Source organism: Phyllopteryx taeniolatus, chromosome 11, assembly GCF_024500385.1.
Source record: "Phyllopteryx taeniolatus isolate TA_2022b chromosome 11, UOR_Ptae_1.2, whole genome shotgun sequence".
Taxonomy (NCBI): domain Eukaryota; kingdom Metazoa; phylum Chordata; class Actinopteri; order Syngnathiformes; family Syngnathidae; genus Phyllopteryx; species Phyllopteryx taeniolatus.
The window spans coordinates 15,317,750-15,338,343 of NC_084512.1; the positions used below are offsets into that span (position 1 = coordinate 15,317,750).

General features: G+C 40.4%; 1 protein-coding gene across 1 annotated transcript; it reads left to right on the forward strand.

Annotated features, from left to right (window-relative positions):
- Window positions 1-272: 272 nt before the first annotated feature.
- Window positions 273-20,573, forward strand: hmgcll1 (3-hydroxymethyl-3-methylglutaryl-CoA lyase like 1). Its single transcript, XM_061790707.1, has 9 exons — window positions 273-556; window positions 2,603-2,674; window positions 3,101-3,208; window positions 3,569-3,664; window positions 3,806-3,954; window positions 6,015-6,078; window positions 6,166-6,354; window positions 15,679-15,804; window positions 18,216-20,573. The coding sequence occupies exons 1-9, from the start codon at window positions 458-460 to the stop codon at window positions 18,318-18,320; spliced, it is 1,008 nt and encodes a 335-aa protein (XP_061646691.1). The 5' UTR covers window positions 273-457; the 3' UTR covers window positions 18,321-20,573.
- Window positions 20,574-20,594: the final 21 nt, after the last annotated feature.

The following is a 20,594-nucleotide window of genomic DNA, read 5'->3' on the forward strand; positions in this document are numbered from 1 at the left end:
AGTTGAGGTCATGTTGTTCTTCTTCAGGCCAAAAATTAGTTGACTGACTTGGTTGCAGCCAAGTACTAGACTCCATTTTACAAGAATTCAGAATTCTTAATTAATATTTGATTGACTAAACAGGTTAGCATGCATGTCCAGAATTCACATTTTAATCGAACTTGTCAAGTCATAGTCCATAGTGCAATCTCCTATTGGTCTGTTTCCTGCTTTTGTTACCACCTCCTCACACCTCTTTTTTTCATCCCTTCCCAGCTGGGAGGTGGCTGCCATGGCAACTGCTGAGTCATCCTCCCCAGTCTGCAGCAGTCCTCGAATTCCATCTTAGTACGTAGGGCCTTGCAACACCCGTCAATATTGATATTGATGCTTCCATTCACTTTATTAGCTTCCGCACAACTGGGGGTAGGGGGGCTTCATCTCTGGAAGTGAGGAAGTGCAAAGAGCAGGCCTCCGAATGGGAAATCTACCCACAACGGTTAAGCACTGCCTGAGCTACGAGCAGCTCGTCCAGGACTATCCATGGCTGAGACGCTGGCTGCTGGAAGAGGCAGAGGTGGGTGTCCTTTTGGTGTGTCTGAGCTGCCTCACATGCTTTTAGCCACATGACCTTATCTTGATTGACGCTATCTTGCTGCTCGCCACTTATGAAACAGGCCTTCTGTGCTTTAATAGTGTTTGTTTTTAAAATATTTGTATACTTGTGAGTGTACATTAATTTTCTTTATAGAAAGAAATGATAGCATTACTGGGAGCTGCCGTGAGGGAACCTGCCCCCTTTGGTGCAGCCAAAGTGCTTCGGCACACCGCTAAGGCACTGGGCGGTTAGGTCGCAAGGAACTGCCAGAGACCTCCCCCACCCAGGCCAACCCACTCTTTCCCACCACCCCCGTTAAAATGGGGGTTGTAGGCTTGGAAAGACACTGCCTTTGACTTGTAAAGTCCAGTTCTGGGTGGAGCCCGCCCCTTTCCCAAAGTCAGCTCGGACAGGCTCTAGGTTACCTCTGACCCTGAGGATAAGCGGTATAGAAAATGCATGGATGGATTTGTTATGAAAAAATTGGAAGAAGTTGGTATGATGACACAAGTACACCAGTGCGCAGTATACAGTACTTTATATTGTTTCAAAATTCAGCGAAACTGCAATTTTAAAGGAAATGCGTAATTTTTCACAATTTAAAAGAGTTTCCTGATGAAAAAGCTATTGTTATGCAAAATCACAAATATTGCATTTGAGCCAACTTTTGTATGAAATTGAGAATGACGACATGAACGACTACAGTTTTACATGCAAACAAAAGAGAATGCTAGTCTATTAACAACTACATATGTTTTTCCCAACAACAATACAGTATGATGGCTATTTGTTTACATTGGACACCTCACAAAGTACACATCCGTAGGCTTAATGGCCCATTATAGCTTTATTGCAGCTTTTGTGTCCTTTTTTTACCACTATGTTTACCAAAAGTAATCATATCATCACAATGCTATACTGAAAAATGATCTCAAGGCACTTTACACTTTGAGCAGGTCAAGAACCGCACTCCTTATACATTAAAGAAAACCAATTAAGCCCCACATGAGGAAGCACCAAAAATAGGTAAAAATATGAATTAAAAAAAATGAAAGTCAAGATTAGCCTATTGTATCATATAGGTTAATTTGGTTAATGTTTTGGTAGTGTTAATGCAAATGTTTGTATTTAATGGATTTTAGCTCCTTTTATCCCAGGACATAGTCGACTAGACAGCTAAAGATAAAAGTGTGGCAAAATGTCTGCAGCCTATGTAAGGGCGGAATATTAATATCCACAATTTAAAAATGAAACCAGTGAGAATGTATCCTGAAAATAAAGCATCATCTAATTTTGGAGCCTAGTAGCAAATTTGCCCCCCCCCCCCCCCCCCCCCCCCCCAAAAGCTATCTTGACAAACCTGTTAGCATACAGTATAAGTGAAACATACATTTCAAAGACAAATAAGATGTCATACTACACATTCATTCACTTTATTTATTTGAATTGCATTACATTTATTTCAAGAACCTATCAAGCCAAGTACTTGTCTTTATATACAATGTATTAAAGTGCGACACTAACATGGCCTTTGTTCTTCCTCTTCTATTCTGACAGGAACTGTTAAAATGTATTTAGCTGCAAATAAAATCCTAAATTCATAATCCTACTTATATGCTACAGTAGGAGTCCTGTGTGAAGGTTTTTGCAATGGGAGCCTTACAGGAAATAAGTGTGGGCTGTTTAAAAAAAAAAAAGTACTTGCAAGAGGCTGACACAAAGTGTACATTAGAAGCTTTGTTTAACTGTTCATTTATGTCTTTACGACGAAGATGATTGCAGTTTTTGGTTCCAAACAGAGAAATACCATGATCCTCAGACTTTCCCCTGTGGTTCTTGTGGGCAGATGCATCTAACCTATCTTTATGAATGTTTTGCTCCATGACACATCTCTTTGGTTCTCATGCTAATGCCTGACGTGATTCTGGTTACAACTATTGGTGACATCTGGCTTGGAGGACTTGTTAAACACGAAGATGTAGGCTTGTGTTGTACAGTAAATGTCTTTTCTTTATTTTCCTCCAGACTGCTTCAGAGTATCCAAAGTGTGTGAAAATAGTTGAAGTTGGGCCCAGAGATGGACTCCAAAACGAAAAGGTATCGACCGCTACATCTGTTCCAAGTGCATAATTCATTCTTATGTTTATGTTTGCCTTATGCTTAATCATACCATTCAAAACAACTGTTTTTCCTGCAAGTTTCTGTTTCTCCTACATAAAACATGCACAACATATGGGTTGTGCGCCATAATTAACATAGCACATGTTTTACATTTCCTTTGAAATTCAAGAGGAGAAATGACATGGCTTCTGGCTTCGTTTATTCTGCTTAGGTTGTCACCGTTGAATCATTCCTTGTTGCCTGCCAGCACTTTTACACATTTTACCACAGCATCTACTTGAAAGAGATGAGAGAAGTCTCGTGTTTTCAGTGTTCTTTTACACATTGTCTGTTCTGTTGTACCTCCCAACGTGAATGGAATCAAATGCAGAAAAAGCAGTTTTGGGTTTTACTGTCCCCCAGGAAATTGTTGCAACAGGCGTGAAAATCCAACTGATAGACATGCTCTCGGGATCAGGCCTGCGTGTGATCGAGGCCACCAGCTTTGTCTCCTCAAAGTGGGTACCGCAGGTAATAATTCCACTTGATCCACAGCTAAACACTGACAAGTGATTTATAAAACTGTCTTTCTTGTGTGAACGACTACTGTGGCCTACCTGCATCCCGGCTGAAGCCGCAGATGTTTTTCCTGAGAAATATTCTTACATTCAGAAAGACTACACTTCCTGTCATAAATTGCAATTCTATTTTTAAGGACACTCAAACATGTTTTGTTCATTTTAAGGAAATATGACATCAAGCAACTTTGGCCTTAATGGTTTGTGCAGGGATATGAAAGGCTTGACCGAGAACGATGTATTTTCAGGAAAAAGCTCTGTTGACATTAAACGTTTATTTTTGTACCTCATATGTTTTCCTCTTTTTGTTCAGATGGCCGACCACACTGAGGTTCTCACAGGAATCCAGAGAGCACCTCATGTTCAGTACCCGGTATTGACACCCAACATGAAAGGCTTTCAAGACGCTGTAAGTCACATGAATGCATGAAGAATTGTGGTCAAAGGTACCTGTTGACTTCATGTTTATTGTTCCCCATGCTTGTTATCAGTGAAGTGTAACACAGTTTTCAAAAGCCTTTTATGAGAAAATTTTTCCCTCTTGCACAAGGTTGCAGCAGGCGCTAATGAAGTGGCAGTGTTTGGCTCAGCATCTGAGACCTTCTGCAAAAAAAACATAAATTGCTCTATCGATGAAAGCATGAAGAGGTTTGATGAAGTCGTCAAGGGCGCCAAAGAACTAACAATTCCAGTCCGCGGGTTTGTATTATTTTTATTTGTTAGACGGAACGAATGCCCCTTTTCACTGCAGGGTACCTACTCGCCTTGACACAGCTGTACAGTACATTTGACAGTTTTCCTTTGGCACACACATGCTAACTAGCTCACCCTGTTGTTGTACCTTACACTGCGTTTCACATTACAATGCATATATTTTTCTCAGATTTGCCTAAATAGTCAATGCAAATGACAGTCAGCATAATTTAAAAGTTATCACCTGTTAGAGCAAAATTTGAATGTTTTTGAACAAACCCCCAAAGATAGTAATTTTTGAAAAATACATATTTTAAAAACTTCAAATGCACTGTTCCAAATTACAATGCACAACAGAGTTTCCAAATATTTTGTAGGTTTTAAAAAAACTAAAATGTCGTATGTTGAATTTGCAGCATTAGGAGTTCATTTATTGAACTCATAAGCTGTTATAATCAAAAACATCTTAACAGGTCTTTTTAACATAAGAACCATTATTTAACAGCAGCTTTACAATACTTATATCCATTAAACTTGAATTTCTTTGCAGGGTGTCATAATAGCCTCCTAAAGCTGCTGTTTGGACTTGAACTGCTTCCCACCATTATACTGTATCTATTTTCCTACTGCCTTCCACCCCTATCAAACTTTTGTTTGAGGATACTCCAACAGTTCTCAACAGGGTTAAGGTCAGGGAAGTATAGGGGCCACATCATGAGTTTCTCTCCTTTTACACACATTGTAGCCAATGACGCAGAGCTATTCCTTGCAGCATGAGATGGTGCATGGTCATGCATGAAGATCATTTTATTTCAAACAGCACGGTTCTTCTTTTTATATGATTTCAATAAACAAACAAGATGGCGCTTATCCGTGTGGAAGCCTCGGTTGGGTGCTTTCTAGTAATTGTCTATGTTTTTCGTGTGTCTTTGGAGATATTACGCGACTCACTTGCACAAAGGAAGACTTGCTAAACATCAAGGAGTCTACCCTGGACTTTCTTTCACCAACTTACGCAAATCCGCTTACCCAAGTTACTCACCGGTGGGGTGGCTGCGGTCGCACTGCTAACGCTCGCTGAACAAGTAAACAAAATTGAAAAAAAACACCCAGACTCATGCCTCATTATTCTTGGGGACTTTAACAAAGCTAAACTCAACCACGAACTCCCTAAATACAAGCAGCACATTTGTCTCTGGTAGTTGGAGCCACTCTAGTACAACAACAGACGGTCAATTGACAGAAAACACTTTTGAGACATCATGACATAAAAAAGGCGGCACAGTGGACGACTGGTTAGAACGTCTGCCTCACAGTTCTGAGGACCAGGGTTCAATCCCCGGCCCAGCCTGTGTGGAGTTTGCAGGTTCTCCCCGTGCCTGCATGGGTTATCCCAAAAACATGCGTGGTAGGTTGACCGAATACTCTAAATTGCCCGTAGGTGTGAATGTGAGTGCAAATGGTTGTTTGTTTGTATGTGCCCTGCGATTGGCTGGCAACCAGTTCAGGGTGTACCCCGCCTTCTGCCCGATGATAGCTGGGATAGGCTCCAGCACGCCCGCGACCCTAGTGAGGAGTAGCAGCTCAGAAAATGGATGGATGGATGGATGGTTGATAACTATGCTGACTGTTGTGTGTGGTGACTATTTAGGAAACTCTGACAAAAATATCATTTCCATAATAATTTGGAATGCAGTGTAGTTCTGGAATCTGTATAGTATCAAACCCCATACTGTAATCCTCCTTCAGGTCAGGTACCCAAGGGTGACTCAAAAAAAATGGCGACTTTTTTGCTTTAACTTGATGATTGGTTTCACAGGATAAATGATGTGATCAATAATAGAATAACAACAATAAAATTCTAAATCATAAACAATGTTCAAACAGACTGGGTTGATGTTTGCAGTAGTAGCGATTATTAAATGTTTAAACCAGCAAATGGCAGTGTCTGGTTACCCAAAATGCATGCAGAACTAAATCTACAGTGGAAGTTGTACAGCAACTCCTAACTAAAGTTTCTGCATTACGACCATGTCAATATATTGTGTAAAGTGTTACTTTTGCAGATACGTTTCCTGTGCCCTTGGATGCCCTTATGAAGGACACGTTGAACCATCCAAAGTTGCCGAGGTTAGTAAGGTATATTATATAGATTTCATGGATAAATTTTCTCTACCGCTGACTTTCTCCTCTTCATCATATTTCTTTTTTCCTCAGGTGGCCAAGAGATTATATGAGATGGGATGCTATGAGGTCTCGCTGGGGGACACCATCGGCGTGGGCACTCCAGGTTCCATGTGTAAGATGCTGCAGAGCGTAATGAAGGACGTTCCGGCGAGCGCTCTTGCAGTTCACTGCCATGACACGTACGGCCAAGCGTTGCCAAACATCCTCACCGCACTTCAGGTGAGAACTCACAAAAGTCGCATACAGTATAGTCATATATTGGTTCTGAAATACTGCCTGTGGCTTGTTGAGTGAAAACTGAGAATAAAAAATGATGCAGCAGTGATAACAATGTTGACAGATTATACCACTTGCTACATTCACTCTGATTGTGCTGATTGTTAGGAAATATGAACATGATCATCGCTCTCAGTATTGTATTTGTTCAAGCTATAGAGGCTGTTAGCTTGAATTACATGTTTTGGTTTTATGATGAAGTGCATTGATATTTGCCCAGCCTTTACACTAATCACTGTTGCGACTAATAATGTTAGGACAAAGTGGATCTGTGAATATTAGCTGATATTGTGTATTTTTATGACACTTTCACTCTTCCATGTGTTGGCCTTGTTTTTTTTAAAAATCAACATCTCCTGTTTCCCATGCTATTTTGGTACTCTACAGAATACGAAATAAGATCAGTTACTTGCAGTCAGTAACAGTGCCAAGAAAACGTTTGTCTTTCTGTTTCTTTTTCTTTTCACTATTCACGGAGTTCACGCTGCTATCTGCGGTGTTAACCAAATCAGGGTGTAACATACCAAACCAAACTCAACCACATCGTTTTTGTAAAGGTAATTACAGCTACCTAGTGGTACCACCTGTAATTTCTTTCTTGAGGGCATGAAAGGAGGGGTCTATTTGAGGTGAGGCGTTTATTTGTTCAAGTGGACGACGCACCGGGTGACTAATTTAGCCACTGTGTCAATTGGAGTGGAGACCACTATTTGAGCAATATGGTATGTGTAACATTGCACCCCTAACTCCCTGTAGATCCATGCATGACATTATGGCTGTTTATGACATGAATGTATCCTCTGTTTAGACAAGTATGCAGGAAGCACAAGATCAATGTGTGGGTTACAATGGCACCCAAAAACCAAAATCAGGAACCGTCAACAGCCAATAGGGGAATTAAGAAGTTCAATCTAAATGTCCCCACTGAGCATCGCTTAAATTGAATCCCAAAGCTACAACAAACAGAAAGACTTCCACAGAAGAATAAAAGTTGCATGCACTGTTCAAGGCACATACAGTATAGCCCAATATAGCTAACTAGAGACTGTTTAAGTGTTTGGCAGTATTTTAACAGCCTTCAAACTGACATAAATTAATACGTACTGTAGATAATTCTCTAATGGCCGTTCTCTGGGCCACTCAGTGAATTGGAGGGTGGGGGAAGGGGGGGTGAGCAGATGTGGGGGGAGGGGAGGGGGGGGGGGGGTCAACACAAAGGCTTACCTATTCACTGTCTATTATACAAAGCGACTGAGAGCTAGGTGGATAGAAGAGCCCTGAGGGATGGTGGGTCTCCGAACTCATCTATCGCTTTCCTGACAATGCTGCGTTTAAAGGCAGCTGGAAAACGATCCTTTCATCTGTTCTCTGCTGCACATGTGATGAACGGCGGTGCAGCTGCAGGAACAAGCTTTGTTGTCAACTTATTTTACTGGGCAATAAGCTATTTTAAGCCATTTTAAGTAACACATCGCAAGTAGTGATTTTATTTTCATACAAACGCACACAAATTCCCATACCATTTCCTCATCATCGTACCGCTTCATGTCGCTTTAAAATAAGATACTACTAATTAAATATGATTGGCTCTTTTAGACGTTCATCAAAGTAGCCACACTAAAACGTGTACTCTTGAACTTTGTGTGGTTGAAAAAAAAAGCACAGAGCATGGTAGCCTTCCTCCTTGGATGATATTTAAAGTGATTCATCTCAGCATCCTCGCGCTCACTGAAAATAATAGCATCAGGGGCTATTTAGTCAACCATTTACTCACCTATAAACAAGATGGAAATGAAAGATTTTATCACATACCTTTTCATTAGTGTATGGCAGAAGTCCACACCACCAACTGGGACAGAAATGAATTTCCCCAGTTCCGTCAGCCCTGAGTCACCTCTTGTGTTCCTGATAAAGACATTCCTTAGCCTTTGTACATTTTTCTTTTTTCCCCAGAAGTCCTGGGGAGGGGGGTTGTTTCTGCCGCACTCCTTGCAGTACACACAATGACAATTTATGTACTTAGTTGCATAGCCTTGGCACGCAAAATGAATAATTCAATGTGCAATATCAGTGTATTGTGCCCCTTAATAAGGCATGTGCCTTATTTTAGCAGACATTCCAACACCTTCTTCCCTCTTTCCATTAACGTCTTAAACAGTTAACTTTAAAAGTTAATAATTTCATTGCAACATGCTGCCAGTTTTGCACATCTCTGTCGGGACACTTCTATTGTTTTTACACTCAATGTTATCACGCTGCACTATTTGCATGCTGTTGTTGATTATTACTGGCCACTTGTTATGCGTTTGAGAACTCTCTGCACCGATTGCACAATCGTTACTGTACCAGATCATTGCACTATTAGGCACTTAAAATTGCTTGAGGACTGCATCACTTGGACAATCGCTATTATATCTGCATCACCATGCTAGTGGTACACTTTCATTGCTCAATGACTCTCCACATGTTTTTTTGTGTCCGAAATGTATATTTCATTATAGTGGCTGTTTTTTGTTATAGTAGAGTGGCTCCAACTCCCGCTAATTCCTTGTGTGTCTCGTAACATACTTGGCCAAAAAAGCTGATTCTGATTAATATTATTCTAACTGACATTTATACTATACTTAATAATCATCGTCAACATTTCCACAATGATTCAAAATATATTTTCATATTGCTAACATTTGAACACAAGAAGGTACCATGATTTTGACTCTTGTTAGTGTTGATGTCTCCTTTGGCCAGTGTCGGTTTCTACATTAAACTCTTATATACAGCCAAAAAAAAAATCCCCCAATAAAATGGACAGATTGGAAGGACTGAGAAAGCATAGTAAAAAAAAAATAGCAGTTAAAACAAAATTACAGTAAAAAACATAAAAAGCAGATTTGGTAGAAGCTGACAAACTGTGCGAGTTGGTAGTTTTCAGATAAATTGGCAATATATGGAAAATCAAGTCAATATAATCTCTCTATTGTCATAGCTTGTCTGTTTGAGTCTGTTTTCTTATGTAAGCCTGCTACACTAGTTAACAGGAAACGACATACGCCATACGTAGCAAAGGGTCTTTACGCAAATGTTTGCACTGTTTAATCTAGATTTAGATTTATTATATTTCGTAGATTTAGGATTTACTTAGATTTTGTATTTTTGATCCTATTAGTAAACTTTCACAGAGATGAGCAAATGGATGTACATCTCATAGGACAGCCAATGAAAGGTAATGTCCTGTAATTAATAGAAAACCTATTTGTGTATGTTTTGGTCAGATAACCTTCATGGTTGTCTCATGAATCCTATAAAACTGAAAATGACTTATGATCCTAATTGCTTCTAATCACAGCAAGGCTTTATTAATTCCAGCAACCGTGTCACTCAGCAAGCACCTTTCTGTTCCTTCTATAGTATGTGTCCGTCAATGTGTGAGTACTTTAGTTTCATAATGGAATGGTTAGCTTGTCTTTATAGTTCCATGGCAGTTAGGAATGTCAAAAGGTCACATAAAACATTAAATGTACCACCTGAAAGAAATTCAATTCAAATTCATTTGACATTATTTCCTATTTTCCTTTAAGTCAACGAGCAATAATGAACGGATTGTGACGCGTCATCTCATTTTATTGTGTTTTCTAGCGGAAACATGTTCCAGGATTTGATTTTAGCGTGACTGTGGTGTGCTTACTCATGAAACTCAATAAGCTCAGTAAGATACAGTTCATAATTTTTCATTTGAAAATAAATCACTAGGTGGAAATATCATTTATTTAGTCTGCAAAAGTTTGTTTTGTTCTGCCAGTCTCTGGGCTTTGCTTTGTCACTGTAAGCTTATTTATGTATTCCAGGAAAAGTTTGATATATGTGTCAGCCGCAGCTACGTGACAGGTTCTTTCAGCCTGCCGGTTTATGTAGCTGTGGGTAAAGCATCACTGCTTCATATCATCCTGTGAATACCCTCTCTCTCTCTCTTCCTGTCTCTCTGACGCACGTGTAAAACCAAAATGGGAGCTTGTCCGTCTTCAGCCCCGTCAAGTGTGAGTGTAGAATGTCAACAAGCGTATCCGAAAACCATGCCCGTTTCAGAATACACTGTGTCTTTACACAGGAATGCATTGTTTTCATACAGCCACAGCTCAGTGAATATGGCTTTCGAATGCTGAGTGCACATCTGGTTTCTGGGCACTATGAATCTAACTGAGCACTGGCAAGTCTGAATTGCTGACCGCCGGTTCTCGCACGATTAGCGTCCAAATGAACAAGGCATGCCACTGAAGGGTCTGTTTTGTTCCTCTCGGAAACCGTATGCCGAAGACCCCCATCCCTGCACGTTCTGCAGCTGGAAGTGAGAGGATTGGCATGGTAGATTACAACTCTGTGTTTATACAACACAGAAAATCTGCCTAGTACAATATCCTGCTCTGGCTTTAACCAAGGTCTGGAAATGTCATGCACTGAGCACACCAAAGTTGAGCCCCCCCGTGCCCCCGCCACCTCTCACCCCACCTCTACCTCTCGCCTTGCCAACACAAACAGCAATTACGGCGAGTTTAGACAGCCCCTGAAAGAAGTATGTTCTTGTCTTTTAATTTTGCTTGCTTGATCCTTCTCCACGGGGTGAAAGTCCTTCATGACCCAGTGCCACTGTGAGTATCAGTGTGTTAATTTTGTCCCCCCTGTGGGATCCCCTGACATCTGGCTCTGCTGCGGAAGCTGGAAAACATCTTTAATATTCTCACGATAATACCCCGGACATGTGGAAAATATCCTGAAAACTTCTGGGGCGTCATCATTTTTTTATTGAAAATGGAGCCTTAGAAGTTATTCATTGACACGTCAAACTGGAATAATTCTTCCTGCAGCGTCAACATTGGAATTTGGGGTCCTCATGTTCATCACGTAATAAAGATGTTTGTTGCTAACCTTCCAAACAACTGAAAAACACATCACCAAATGTCATATGGAGGCCAGACATTTGGAGTTGTTGGTGATAATAAATAAAAAACAGAACAACGATGACGACGAATTGCAGCAGCTAATAAGTCAAAATGAAGAAAAACAATAATGACACTTTTCTCCTGCTGCACTGTGTATACTAGTTAGCATGTCTGTCTCACAGCAACGAGATGCCTTTTGGAATTTTCCCCATGCTTCTGTCGGTTTTGTCCACATTCCAAAAACACACTTCTTAGGTTAATTGAAAAATTCTAAATTGCCCCTGTGAATGTGAATTGTGCGTGTACACTGTATGTGCTATGCAGTTGGCATTGGGCCACGGGCAGCCGTGGCCCAATGGTTAAGATCATCGCCTGCCACCGTGGGGGACCTAGGTTCAAAACCCCGACTGGACCATCCGCCAACATCCCCCGGACTCACGGCTGTGGTGTCCTTGAGCAAGACACTGATACCCCGAAATGCTCCCCGGGCGCTTCAGCTGCCCCCTGCTCCAGTGTGTTCCACTAACATGTGTATGTGTTCACTGTGATGGGTTAAATGCAGAGAACAAATTTCGTGTGCGTGCATGCATGTTCATGACAATAAAAGATGATTCTTCTTCTTCTTCTTCTTCTTCTTGATTGGTAACCACTTGTCCAAAGTCACCAGCGATAGTCTCCAGTGACTCACCACCCTAAGCGGTTTAGTAATGGAATGGATGAGCATGCACTGCCAGAGACATTAACAATATGCTTTTTACTGTGAGTGCACTGCACTGCACTTGGGGAGATGCCTTACTTAGCTACATCAAACTATTACACACATCTATGGTGTGAGGATAATGATACTGTATGTTGTACAGAATATATGAGTGTGCCTTCCCACACTATGTTAATCCTTCAATCAAAACTGACAATTATTACCTTTATGAAGACAACATTTTGTGACACATCTCTTGTATTGGATTCTGGATCAATTGAGCAGGTGTATCTGGCCAGTGAGTGTACAGTACATTCAGTATACTCCCTCTGGTGCTATATACAGTATATAAGTGTTAATGTGCGTGTCTTATGACTCTTCTAAATTTACACATTTATCCTGAAAGGATCAGGGAAATAATGCATGACAGTAATGATTATAGTTTGCAACAAGGGCACATTTGTGTAGTAATATTATAACTCCCATGTTGTTGGAAAAGCGTAAGTGGACACCCTCTTAACCGGGGCAAAAATGTCTCCTCCGTGTAGCGCGGAAAGAACGGAGTAGTGCTGTGAAAACAAGAGTAACGAGCAGAATCAGAACCATATGAAATGTTGCGCTCCATATTGAGAATGTGCACAAGGCTATTACTATGTGACACCAGTGCCAGACGCAGACAAAGAGGATGACTAAGCCATACTGAGGGACTTTCTGTGCCTGTTCTTTTTTGAGGCCGCAGCTAGTCCTCCTAAACAGCTGTAAAGCACCTCCGCAACCTTGGCAGGGAGCTACACGCCACAGTGAACTATATCCAACAGAAGAAGGATCTGTGTTCAAGGAGTTTACCTGAGTGGAGGCGAGAATAACATTTGTGAATATGTCTGCTGCGAACTCTTGAGCGAAGCCATTTTCTGTCTGGTGACGTTGGTCCATTTCTAGTTAATTAATTATTTTTTTCCCCATTGATTTGAAATCGGGTGGCACGGTGGCCGACTGGTTAGAGCGTCAGCCTCACAGTTCTGAGGTGCGGGGTTCAATCCCCGGCCCCGCCTGTGTGGAGTTTGCATGTTCTCCCCGTGCCTCTGTGGGTTTTCTCCGGGCACTCCAGTTTCCTCCCACATCCCCAAAACATGCATGAATTGGTGACTCTAAATTGCCCGTAGGTGTGAATGTGAGTGCGACTGGTTGTTTGTTTGTATGTGCCCTGCGATTGGCTGGCAACCAGTTCAGGGTGTACCCCGCCTCCTGCCCGATGACAGCTGGGATAGGCTCCAGCACGCCCGCGACCCTAGTGAGGAGAAGCGGCTCAGAAAATGGATGGATGGATTTGAAATCGTTTTAAATAATTTGTTCCAGACCCGAACTGCCGGCATCATAAAACCAATTCAGGAAGTGTGCTTCCGGATGGCAGAACGCAAGTGACTACCTGAATAGATCCAGCTGGCTACTTTGGAGATAGTCAAAACATTGTTGGTGATCTGAAACTGTGCTACCAAACAGGAGAAAAAAAATGTCTTGTTAATTTGATACATCACAGAGAAGAGTCTTGTTAACAAGCCTGACAGTGAATGAATGAATTTTAAAATATCATTCAATTCAATAAACTGTACACTCAGTTTAGTAATCTGTATCCTCACCAGGGGAGGCTCTGTACTTGAGCAATATTATTGCCTTTCACTTGGGATGAAGGGATGAAGGATATATCACGCCATGACAACTTTAAACATGAGTCACAGAATGGCCTTTTAGTTATTGCTCAAGTCATTATACACACTCACAGCGAGGCATCGTTCCAATTTTACGGCCCTCGTCCGTGCAACAGCCTGCCGGAGCACCTCAGGGCAGCAGGGAACGTTCTTGTTTTTAAAATCAGCCTCAAGAGCAACCTTTTTAAATTGATCTTTTACCTAATATTTATTTGTTTTACCTACTGATTTTAACTTTCATTTCATTATCATTGTTATATTGTTATTTATTGCATTTTAGCTTCATGTTGTTCTTATTGTTTTACATCTGTTATGTTTAAAATCATTTTAGTTTTCATTAATTTTATTGTTTACTATTTTTAAGTATTATTTTACTATTGTCACTGTTTCCTCGGAGGCAGCCCTCTGCAGAGGGAGCTAGGATGGGCAGGGGCCACGGTCCTGCCTCATTGGGTCCTCAGTCACCGTACATGGCTCCTGTTACGCCAGCACGCTGGGGGCTCCGTGCTGTAGTCCTGTGGTCACGGTCTGTGATCTGCTCCTAGTGCAACTGCCTTTTTGAGATGGTGTTCCCTCACCTGGATGCGCTGTACGCAACCTAAGGTCATTAAGTCATTATTTTTAACCTGTGTTTATGGGTGCACACGTGTGTGTGTGTGTGTGTGTATGTCTCTGTGTCAGTGTGGACGACTGGCTGACGGGTTTGTTTTTAACCATATAAAGCACTTTGAGTTACATTTTTGTATGAAGTGCTTTATAAATAAAATTTGATTGATTGCCATACCTCCTCGATGTGGTTTCATCATTACCGCAAGATTAGTACCGCAACAGCATGGATGCATTTTAAAGTGGCTTCACTTAACAGGAGATGGGGTACAAGTTTTATGATTCTGTGCTTGAAGACAATTTTAGTTTTAGTGGATGTCGAGTTTAGTAGACTACAGCGTGCTATCCATTTAATGGACAAAAGATTATTACCTTAATCCGAGGAACAGAAAAGTCAAGCTCAATCCTTCTTAGTTAGATAACAGGGAAATGGACCATTTACCATAGCCTAACACACTGTAAGTCAAACAGAAACAGTCACCAAAAGAACCGCTCAAGAATAGGCAAGGCTCATTTACAAATTATGGTAGAATGCTATTATTTATATTACAGTACATGTACCATGACCAAGGTTAAGGCAATTAATTTACTGTATTACTATCCCCTCACTTAATCTGTATTCTTAGACTGTCATATCAATTTCAAAACACAGTTGACTTTGTGGTGTACATTACGACTTAATGTCCCTTTAGCCAGAAAGCAATGTACTGAGCTGCTGGGACTGAGAAGTGTTTACAGTACCACTTTCTACATCGTAGCTCAATAGCCCTTATCCTAATTTCTTTACCATCACTGGAACCTTTCAGTGGTGACATGACTAAAAAGCCAAAGAAAAAGCTGAGCACACTCCTTCCTGAGTTCATGTTACCAATGATGATTCCATAGGCTGCCGTGCATAACATCATGTGAGGTAGTATCTCTTGGGCTTTAAGGCTCATTGTTTTGTTGCTTTTACTATATATGAACAGCGGTTATCTCATGTTTACACTTGGAATATTAGAATGGCTACTCAAAAAATTGTAAAGTTTTAATGATGGCAAAAGTTTGACTATTTCCATTATTTACTTTAGGAAAAGTCCATACTCTTAACAAACTGGAGCTGCATGCTTTAAAATGCCTTGATTATATTGTACCATCAGTGTCTGTATATACTTGACAGTTTTACAGTTTAGAGAACATAACAGCACAACACAGAACATAAATAACTTCTTGCATTTTGGAAGTTTAAAAGATAGAATCGGTACAGTAATTACAATAAATGTATTGTACATTGAAGAAAAGAAATTGACTTTGTTGACTTTGTTTGTACTGTACTGTATGCTTGCAGATGGGAGTGCGCGTAGTGGACTCCGCAGTGGCCGGTCTGGGAGGTTGCCCGTACGCTCAGGGTTCATCTGGCAATGTTTCAACAGAGGATGTTCTCTACATGCTCCATGGCATGGGCATCCACACTGTGAGTGCGCACACTCCAACAGACCTGCTGGAATTTATGTGTTCGCAATCCCAGCACAGCGGCCCAACTCATACAATCTCCCAGATTCCATTTACATAAACATATGGCTCTGCAAACATACTTTTCTGTCAGTGTTTATTTTATAACATCAGTGGTTTTGCACAATTTCACGCTCGCCCACACTACTGGGTGCCCTGACCCATGAACTATTTATTTAACAATCTCTACCCCTGCTGGTGTAACCTTTTAACTACAGGTGGGATGCATGACTTGTCGAATGTCAATCATGTTTTTTATGATTTCCACTGGAGAGAAACAAATTTGAAACAACACTTTTTATTAAGAAATATCATTTGAAAAAAAAAACGATTAGCTATTATTATCCATTATTGAATATACTTATTAATTAATCAATTGATTATTTTTACAGGTATTTTCAAATTCATTTTAGATGGCTTCATTTCAAGAATTAGATTTGTTTTATTATTATTATTTTATTTTTCTTTGTATTGTTATTAAATATTACATTCTTAGTATCTATGCTGTACACTCTAGTTGCCCAATGCATATTTGTGCATCAGATTTCTTTCAACTGTCAATTCAACACTTTATCTATTTTCAACCGATTATATCACTGTTACTGAACACTTGAAACAAGTCATGCGCAAACCCCGAAAATGCACTTTACGCTAATATAGTACATGCTGATACAGGAAATGGCAACAAGCAGCGAACTTGTGATGTAGATAATAATTTGGGGAAAAAAACAACATTTTAATCACGATTGCGTCAACATTTATGGCTAAATCAAGAGTCATTTTGTACATCTCTGTGCAGCAAAACGCGCCAACGTTCACACACATCCGATTAAGTGAATGCCGGCACACTGCTGCTGACCTTCTTCATAACGTCATCACTTCCCGCCTGGATTTTTGCAACTTTTGGTCTCCCGCACAAGTCATTACAAAAATTACAGCTTCACCAGAACTCTGCCACCCGTATTATCACAAGGACCCCCTCTACTCACCACATCACTCCAGCTCTGCAACAACTCCACTGGCTCCCTGTCTAATACCACATACAATATCAAATACTGATCTGCACCTTTAAGGCCATCAATAATCCTACCCGAACTTCTTCCTCCACCCACCTCACCGTCCATTCTGCGTGTCTGTCCACCGTAGGGGACAGAAGCGTCTTCACTTACTCTGCACCCCGTCTTTGAAACTCACTGCTACCTGACCTCCAAAACATAGACTGATTAAACCTCTTCAAATACAAACTCAAGCCACACCCATTCTGGACTGCCAATTACTCACTTTAACATTTCCCCATTTTCCATTTTAATTGATGATTTATGTTTTATTATGTTTTATTGTATTTATTTTAGACCTTGAAAGGAAATTAGTTATTATAATTATTATTATTATTATTATTATTATTATTATTATTATTATTATTATTATTATTATGGCGGCACGGTGAGCGACTGTTTAGTACATCCGCCTCACAGTTCTGATGACCTGGGTTCAAATCCGACCTCACCTGTGTGGAGTTTGCATGTTCTCCCCGTGCCTGTGTGAGTTTTCTCCTGGTACTCCAGTTTCCTCCCACATCCCAAAAACATATATGGTAGGTTAATTGAAGACGAAATTGCCCGTAGGTATAAATGTAGGTGTGAATGCTTGTTTGTTAAATGTGCCCTGGATTGGCTGCCGACCAGTTAAGGGTGTACCCCGCCTTCTGCCCATAGTTAGCTGGGATACGACGCCTGCGACCTTAGTGAGGATAAGCGGTGTAGAAAATGGATGGAAGGAGGGATTATTATTATCTTTAGACCATCTAAACAAAGATGTTTTACATCTAAACAATCTCACGGTACACCACTAAACAAAAATGTCACAAAGCTATACTGAAATAATAATAATCTAAATTTAATTGAAAATTTATAGTTCCTCGCTTTAAATTTTGGGCCTGTTTAGTTGAACACAAAGTTATACGCTAGTTAATTGAACCTTATTCAATCTAATGGAAAAGCACTTAATTTCTATGCCTTCCACTATTCATCACAGGCGTAGATACAGTAGATGAAGAAAGATAAACTGTTTTTCATGAATAAATAATTTTTCAAACGAATTAAAGCAAATTGGATAGTTTCCCACTGCACACCTGAAGATCTCTCATGGCACACCACTGTGCTGCGGCATAGCTGGAAGTCACTGTTTTAGACAACAAAGTAATTGAGAGTGAATGAGTGATCAGGGACAGCTGGTTCCACCTAAGATGTGCCCTCCATTTTGCCTCAATTGCTTCTGCAATTCATCAACAATTCATTCCACACAATGGTTATGAATGAATAAGTAAATAAATACCAAGTATTGAATTTGATATTTAATGTTGTTGTTTTTAAGGGGGTAAACCTTGCCAAAGTCCTGGAGGCAGGTGACTTCATCTGCACTGCTTTACATCGCAGGACAAACTCCAAGGTTGCTCAGGCAAGAAGCAGAAAGCCATGATCTTGTTTCTTTCACACATTTGACTTGATTTGATGATGAGTGCTTTGCCTCTTCTTTCTGTCTTAAATTCTTTGTGTAGGGATTTTAATGTGCATCTGCCTGGTTTGCACTTCAACTAGTTTAAAGTGTATCTGACATTTAAAGTATGTTTAATTCAAATAATCGCTCTCTGTTAATAATGTCAACTGCATTTATTTGGCCATTGCAAACGATCCTCAAGCTCTAAATTAGAACTGGAATTCTGGTTTGCATACTAAAAGAAGTTGCAGATGCCCTTTTTCCAGGCTGCAGTCATCCTTCTACTTCTACTACATCTTAGTCACATTCATATCACGAATAATCTCAGCAGAAGGTTAGTACCTAATTGCTTTTTGCATAGTTGTTTCCACTGGTATTTCATTACTGGAAATAGAAAAAAATGCTACCTTTCAGTCTTTTTAATTAGGAACTTTTCCGAATTCAGGTCAGAGTCTGTAGAGTTTCTCCTCAGGATTGTCAAACATCATTCGAAACGTGTGCACTCATTATTTATTGTTATTGTTTTGTTTTAACTAGGGATCAGAGGTTTAGGGGTGTCGAGCTCCCGGCCAGGCAAAATAAATTTCACTGTTTTGTACGTTGTATCGCTATTTCTAGTAAAGAGAAGCATAACTGTTTTTGTTCAAATATTTAGTTTCAACCACTTGACTTGCTTGTTTATTTAAAAGCACATATAGTTTAAAAAAAAACAACTCAAAATTTAGGGGTGCTGTTATCCAATTTAGGGATGCTTGAGCACCCCCCAAAAACAGCTTGGCTTCTCTTGACATGCCCATAAATACCAGATAGCCAACAAGGAGCTGAGCAGTGTATCTGAAGGCACATTTCACACTGACAATAACAAAACACCCCTAACGAGGAGAGGAGGATCATCAGCAGCTGGATCAAATCTCTTCAAAAACAAAGACAGAATTCTAAAAAAAAAAAAGAAAAAGAAATGTGTAAAATGTGGTACACAATGAAAGACACCAAGCAAATTAAGAGAGCACCAATAAAACATTTTCTATTACTAACAATTTCTACAGGCATTTTATAAAATATCGATGCAAGGTCATTGGGCAAACATTGTCTGTCTCATCCATTTGGAGTATTTAGATAAACAAGAAGATGAAACAACATAGTGCAGCCAGTAAGAGTGTGATCAGAATGCCTTAAGTGCAGTTCTTCTTTTAATGTGGATATGTGGCAATGTTCTGATAAAACCGCCGCTGTTGTAGAACATTTGGGATATTATGAACGTTCATTTTTCAGGTTACACTGTAGCACCTATTGTGGGTGCCTGTAATTAGTCAAGTATTTGGACCGTCTCACCCAATGTTTCCCGACCACTACACATTAGGCTTCTATGAGACATGGCTGGGAATTTATTCAATTTCACTTAACTGGTCTGAAATGTATTGTTTAAGCTTTATTGGAGCTTTTCAAACAGGACTGCTAAAAAAAAAACTAAAAAAGAGGATGACTCAGAGTTGCTGAATAAGAGCTCTGTGTGTCTTTCATCAATTCTATGTGAGTACAACAGTTTTAAGCTCAACCAAACAGGCCAGAATTTCACACAAATCAGGGCCGACTTCATTCGCCGCCAATCAAAGCGGCGCCTCTCATTCCCTTTTAAATGTGGTGCAATGACTCTGTGCGGAAGAGGAGGATGTGTAATCGCAGCAATGCATGCACGAGTGGAGCGTTGTCAGTGCTCTTGGCTGGGGTGGCAACAGACATTCTTAGTGGTATACGCTTATTAAATTAATAATAAACTGATGATAACTGCTGACGACTTAAAGATGTCCGTGGACCTCAGTATCTGACTGCCTATGCCGCAATCAAATTCACCAAAATAGCGTTAGAATAGCAGTCTACCTTATGCCAGAATTTAGACGTGGTCTGAGCGTGCATAAGTTTAGATGGACTTTCAGCCACCAAATTGTCACTCAGCCAGGCGCATCTCCAAGGACACACCCTCACCGCCCCGGAACGGCCAGCTTGGCACAGACAGGTCTGCCAAATTGGCAAAGACACAGAGTGATGATAGTCGACCGGCATTTGCGCCCCACTGCAGATGTCTACGAATATAGAGCCCCGACTATGTAACTTCGTGAATAAATTAAGAGATCATTGTTATGTCAGTATATATATTTTTTGTGGCATTTTCGTGCGGTGATGTGCCATGAGATTTTTGTGCCTTTGTTCAATAAATGTTGAAAAACACTGGTCTAACTCATGGATTTGGAGCATTCA

Bases quoted from the DNA above. Each gene is read 5' to 3' on its own strand.
- hmgcll1 (XM_061790707.1), top strand. From the start codon at position 458: ATGGGAAATCTACCCACAACGGTTAAGCACTGCCTGAGCTACGAGCAG. The intron at 557-2,602 runs GTGGGTGTCCTT...ATTTTCCTCCAG, and splicing joins GGCTGCTGGAAGAGGCAGAG to ACTGCTTCAGAGTATCCAAA. The intron at 3,209-3,568 runs GTAATAATTCCA...CTTTTTGTTCAG, and splicing joins CCTCAAAGTGGGTACCGCAG to ATGGCCGACCACACTGAGGT.